This window comes from Pimephales promelas, chromosome 15 (genome assembly GCF_988280905.1).
Source record: "Pimephales promelas chromosome 15, fPimPro1.hap1.1, whole genome shotgun sequence".
In the NCBI taxonomy this organism is placed as follows: Eukaryota; Metazoa; Chordata; class Actinopteri; order Cypriniformes; family Leuciscidae; genus Pimephales; species Pimephales promelas.
Window position 1 is genome coordinate 17,520,804 of NC_142783.1, and position 6,266 is coordinate 17,527,069.

General features: G+C 32.3%; 1 protein-coding gene across 2 annotated transcripts in view; it reads left to right on the forward strand.

Annotated features, from left to right (window-relative positions):
* The window catches only part of ccdc85ca (coiled-coil domain containing 85C, a), a 41,481-nt gene extending 35,995 nt beyond the window's left edge, over positions 1-5,486 (forward strand). The window contains exons 5-6 of one of the 2 annotated variants that reach the window (XM_039671076.2): positions 698-796; positions 2,032-5,486. In XM_039671076.2, coding sequence (XP_039527010.1) covers positions 698-796; positions 2,032-2,121 — 189 coding nt within the window. In that variant the 3' untranslated portion in view covers positions 2,122-5,486. The remainder of the gene's footprint in view (positions 1-697; positions 797-2,031) is intronic. The other variant, XM_039671083.2, reaches the window with a different exon arrangement.
* Positions 5,487-6,266: the final 780 nt, after the last annotated feature.

The following is a 6,266-nucleotide window of genomic DNA, read 5'->3' on the forward strand; positions in this document are numbered from 1 at the left end:
AACTGCTCAGAAAGAACAGATTAAGGGGTTGGGGGTCATTTGGGTTTTTTATGACTGTAATGACTGGGGCCCCCTTACAAATTTATGCTTTTGCCCCTGAAGTCTAGGACACATAGCATGCACGTTACAGGTTTTGTCATTGTAATAGATTTTTTTTTTTTTTTTTTTTTTACAACTTTAAATTATATTAGTTTAAGTTTTAGTACTTTAATACAGTTTAAACGTAATAATTTAAGTTAGTTCCCAATGCAACATTTCTAATTTTCTTTTTTTCCCTCTAATATTTATATTTGAATTTAATTCAGCTTTATTTCAATTAACAACAACAACAACAAAAAAAGATTAATAGTTTATAGCTTAATAAAAACTTAATAAAAACACTGACTAGACTAAGCTGTTCTAGGTTGTTGCCAGGTGGTTGCTAAGGTGTGCTGGGGAGTGATTATTGTATGTTTTTTTCTTACTGCTGCAAGTGGAAATAGCCCAGCCTCTTGTCTCTGTTATATTCTGAATCAGGTCCCCCTTTAATTTGTTTTATGACCAAAAAAAGTTTGCACTTTTCATCTGAGGTTTTATTCATGTTGTAGCATAAATTACCTTGGGTTGGGTTCATTCAAGTCAGTTAAGTATAGTAACAGAGAAGCTTGCTTTAGTTAACACCGCTAATCATTTAACCCTCTATTGATTTGCTTTGTAGGTATTAGAAGTCCATGAGAACCTAGACAGGAAGATCCCAGAGGACTATGAGGAGGATCTCAGTGAGAAAGAGAAAGCCATTGTCAGAGAGATGTGTAATGTGAGTCTACCTAGTAGCATCTCCCATCTGCCCCCTACCCTGAACCTCAGCTTAGATTCCTCTAGTGCATTGATAAATCCCTGTTCAACAGAAAGAGGCTGTAAGTTTGTGCTCCCTTTCCCATGTGTTTGTTTTCCTGTCACTTTGTGTAATTACGCCGACTTTGATTGAGGACACTGTTTGAATGTTTCACAACAGAGACCCATTTTCAGACCACTTTAATGAGAGGCCTTGGCAAAAGTCCTCAGAGTGTTTACTGCACAGTTGTCCGTGCAATTAAAATAACTTGATCGCTGAAACAATGCAGGTTTATCAGCTCCCTGAAGGGCCCCTGGAATCTGGGACCTGTGATTTGTTTCTGCCCCGAGAACCGCAGCCTGTTAAAAGCAAAATCTCAGATAGCACAAGGGCTTCTTTCTTTTCTGATTATAATTAGTCCCCAGTCCCACTCAACCCACTTTTAGAAGATCTCTCTGTATGTTTAGTCAATGCAATATTTTTTTTTTTTTTTTTTTTTTTTTTACTTTTCAGGTTTGGTTTGAAAAATATAATATAATGTAATTTATTATATTATAATATAAAAATATAATATAATGTGTAATCCATATATATATATATATATATATATATATATATATATATATATATATATATATTATTTTTTTCCATATATATTATATATATATATTTATTATTATTATTATTATTTTAATATATATATATATATATATATATATATATATATATATTAAGTTTGAAAAACTTATCAACTTATCTAATAAATACAGAAAAAAATGTAATACCAGGAAAGTTATAATTAACACTTTTTCCTAAGAAGTTAAAATCTGTCATTTTTATAATAAAAATTGAAGTAATTTATTTAAAATATTAATTTAATTTAAAGTTGATGAGTTGGTTTATTAAGTATCAGTGCTAAAATGGTCAATATATATATATATATATTATTATTATTTTTTAACACTTGTTTTTGTTTTTCTAGTTATTTGGCTGCGAGCTAATGTGTTCTGTTGGGAAGATCTATCTCCAGAACAATCACATCATAATTACCATCACACACAATATAAAAAATCTGCACATTATAATATGACCAGATGTCTATTCCAGGACAAACTGTACAGTAGCACAGGATAAATATTTTGAAGACACTTTTCATTTCACAAGATTTCAAGTAGTCAAAGCTGTGACCCAACTGTGTGTTTGCTTTGTGTGTTCAGGTGGTGTGGCGAAAGCTCGGTGATGCAGCAGGATCCAAACCCTCCATCCGCCAACATCTCTCTGGGAACCAGTTCAAAGGCCCTTTGTAGTTCCCTTGTCAATGAACGGCAGGGCCTTGAACAAACAAACAAATCTGTGAATATGACGAGAGGAGCAGACAGAACCGGGCAATTTTGGGAAACGACACAAAGAACTTGGCTTCTACTGCCAGCTTCTCTCATGGCATTCAGTTGAGACATTTCAAACCTATTACCTCCACGCAGGTGGTAGTTTAATATATAAAGGACTCACAATTAGCACAAGCTAAATCACTGCTCTATTTATGTGCATACCTTCCAAGTATTTGTACAAGGCAGCTTAATGGATTCATTTCTCATTCTAGATACGGAATGAAAGCACACAGATAAATGCCTCATGGAGTTACTTATACAAGATTAAACCTTTCCACTCCTAAAAGCTTTTTTGATTTTGGCATAAGACCACTTTCTTTTTCGACTGTTAGCATTCAAACGTTTGGGGCTGGGATCTTTTAATGTTTTTATCTCTTCTGCTCACCAAGGCGGCATTTAGTTGATCAAAAATACAGTAAAAATGGTTATATTGTAAAATAATAATCTAATTTAAAATAATTGTTTGCTATCTTAATATATTTTACTGTAATATGCTGATTTGATCAAGAAACATTTCTTATTATCAATGTGGAAAACATTTTTTTCAGAATTTTCAAAAGGAAAAGCATTTCTTTGAAATGAGCAATACATTTATTACAGTATTTATTAATCTTTAATATCAGTTTACAAAAATACAGTTAATTTTTTGTTAACTTTGCAATGTTAAGAAAAACAACGTTTGATTTTAATAATATAGTAGTAAATGTTGAAATGAACTAAGATTAATAAATGCTGTAGAAATTAATTGTTCATTATAAGTTTGTGTTAACAAAAGTAGTTAACTAATGAAACCTTATTCAGAAGTGTTACTGAAATCCTTTGAAACATTATAAATGTCTTTACTGACATTTTTGATTACTTTAATGCATCCTTGCTGAATAAAAGTATTCATTTCTAAAAAAGAAGAAAAAAAAAAACACATTATTGACCTCAAACCTTTGATTAGATGTATGTTATTTTGATTTAAGCCACTCACATCACATAAGAATATTACAGACTATCAATACAAATAAACTGTTACTTAGAAAGTTGCCAGCCACTGACAAACAACCAGTTTAATTTACTCCACAATGCCAATTTTTACTCATTTACTGCTGACAGTTGTTTTCTTGGAACCTGGTCACGTAAAAATAAAATATGAGAGTAAGCTTTTTATTATTATTATTTTTTTCCCAAGCATGAATACATATAATACATTTGTTCAGGTCCCAGACATACCGAAAAGTGGCTAATTCTTACTAATTCGTAAGACCTCACTTGTACGAATTTGTACGATTTGTCTAAACCCACGTGATGGGTAGGTTTAGGGGCGGGGTCTGGGGTAGGTAATTCGTACGAATTCATACGAATTGGCCAACTCGTAAAATATGTACGATTTAGCCAAAATCGTACTAATTCGTACGAGTCGGGTCGTACGAATTGTTACAAATTAGCCACCTCGTAAAATTCGTACGAATTACCGTGAGATCGGGTTGGGCATACATAAAATACCAACGTGGCAAAATTTTAGTCTTTAAATATTAATATTTAGAAGATACAATATATGCTGGCACTCTCATGAGTATAAAAATTTAATTAAAGCAAATAGGATACTTATAAATGCCAGCTCAACTTTCACAGTATTATGTAAAGTACTTTAAATTCTAAACTGACAATCGTGATTAACCGAAGCTGCTTTCACACGTCATTGTGGGATATCAAATAAAAGCAGATCAACAATATCAACATTCAATATCATTATTTTAAAATGTATCCCAGTGTAGTGCTTTTAATTGCATAGAAGATTGCATAAATCTGTATTAGGTCTACAGATTGAGTATGCATGAAAAGAACTGGAACCCAATTTCAAGTTCAAGATACTGAATAGGTGCAATATAGAAACTGTCTGGATGAATGTAAGAGTGTGTTTTCATTTCAGCCTGCAATAGCATAAATGATTCCAGTTTGCAGTGGGAAGTTTCATCATCTATTTCTAAAAGCATTTATTATATGATGCAACCTTAGCACATGCAGTTTTAATGGCGTAAAGCATATAGTACAGTACCTCAGCCAGTCATTTTTTTTTACCTTATTCCTTTTACCAAGCTTATTACTTCTGCATATACTAAATTAAATCAGACCGTATAAGAACTGGATAACGTTAGCATTATTAATAATGAGCTTCGTTTGCTGAATTTTGTGTAAAACATCTAATTCTGCTTTATAGGCCTATGAGACCTTCAGGCAAATATCTTTTTGTGTGCGTAGTGTACATGATATAAAGCAAAGTCTGAATGGAAGTTAATTTGAGAACTCAGTAAATGAAGTGTATTTGAGTTTTGTGTTATAATTCAGAACCATTATCTGTGTATACAAGAACTGCCTCAAAAGATGCTCGCTGCATTCACACAAAAGCTCTTTTTTTCTGAAAACCAGTGACCCGATAAGCCATAATTTTGTATTGTTTGTTTAAATCGAAGCTATTTTGAGCATTGCCGAAAATCACTCAGCCGATCTAGTTATTTTTGTATTAAAGTTGTGTGGAATTTCATTGAAATTGTATATTTATGAGCGCACTTTTACAGTGCTATATTGAAATCACATTCTTATTGGATGGTTTTGTTCACAGTGAATGCAGCTGGTGGCTTTTGGTGGTGTGTTGCTTTTTTTTTTTTCGTCTGATGTTTATGAGAACAAAGTGTGCATGCAGCAAACATTTGAATAAGTAAAGTAATTGCATATTTTTATGAAAACGATATGTTGTGAATTTGGGTCAGTAAAACAGTGTATGCTGTTCACAACACAGTAATGTCTCGGTTATGCTGTGAAGTGTTTCATGTGAACACAATGCCTAAATACGTGGTGTTGAAGTACACATTCATTAAAACTATTTTTGAAATCCAATTAAAAGTGTCCTTTATAAGCAGATCTAGTCTACACAACTACTGACTTTTTTGTATTTAAGTTTAAAGCACAAAATAATCTGAAATGCTGAAATCTTCCTTTTTTCAAATGCACTGCTTCTTTTGTGAATGAGGATTTGATGTTTGAATCTTTCATGAAATTCAATGTTCTGTGTAGCTCCTCTGTATGTGAAACACATGAAGTTGTATTTTAGGACAATTCAGTGCAATGTAAATAACTTCTATTACTGTAGAATACCTTTAACTAGCATGCGTTTATATATTTTTAATAAGCTGAATGTAGCTGAGAACAAACCTGTATTTTAGCTAATAAAAAAAAAATCTAAATGCATTGCAAATAACCCTCTTGTAGATTTGAAATAAAGAATCCTCTTTGTAGAATGTTTCTCTTTTTTTTTTCCTTTTTTTTGAGTTCTATGAAATGAGCAGCAGAATAAAAGGCAGAGTCTGCCGTCTACTGGGGATTTACTGCTGTTGCATGGACTCCAATGTTAGCAGATTTTGTGACTGAATTTTTGTCTTTTCCAAACATTATGAGAGAAAATGGTGCTTAAAATTTAGATCAAACTAAATATTACATTTATTCTTTATTAAATTTATATGAGCTTCCAGTCTGGTTAATACAATTTGTGATAATGTCTGAATGTAGTTGAACATTTTGGTTGTTTTCTAAGAAATATAGCCTAAATTAAATTAAATTAAATGAACATTCATGTATTTGGTGTAGCCTAATTTAAACAAGGTTAGGCTATAATCACTCAGTTATCCTACATGTCCACAATAAACATGCAGAATAAATCATATTATATATTATAAAGTAGCCAATAAAGTGTTAGAAAAATCAATTATACAAATTAATCGATACATTTTAGGTGTGTGTTTGTGTGTGTGTGTGTGTGTGTCGGGGGGGGGGGGGGGGGGTCCTGTACTTTGACAACAGAGTGTTTAAAGTACTATATGTTATATAGTTGTTACGTTTTATATGTTGTTGTTGTGATTGACATTTTCCTCCGCGAATCACTTTGCGCAACTTTATCCTTTTATGGTCACTTTATGTACCTAAAGTAAACTTCCAATCGCAAGGCACACAAGCCTTTTCTGTTTGTGCGTAGTCAACCCAACTCTGTAAACCTGACCAAACAGATCGACGACTCACGACCA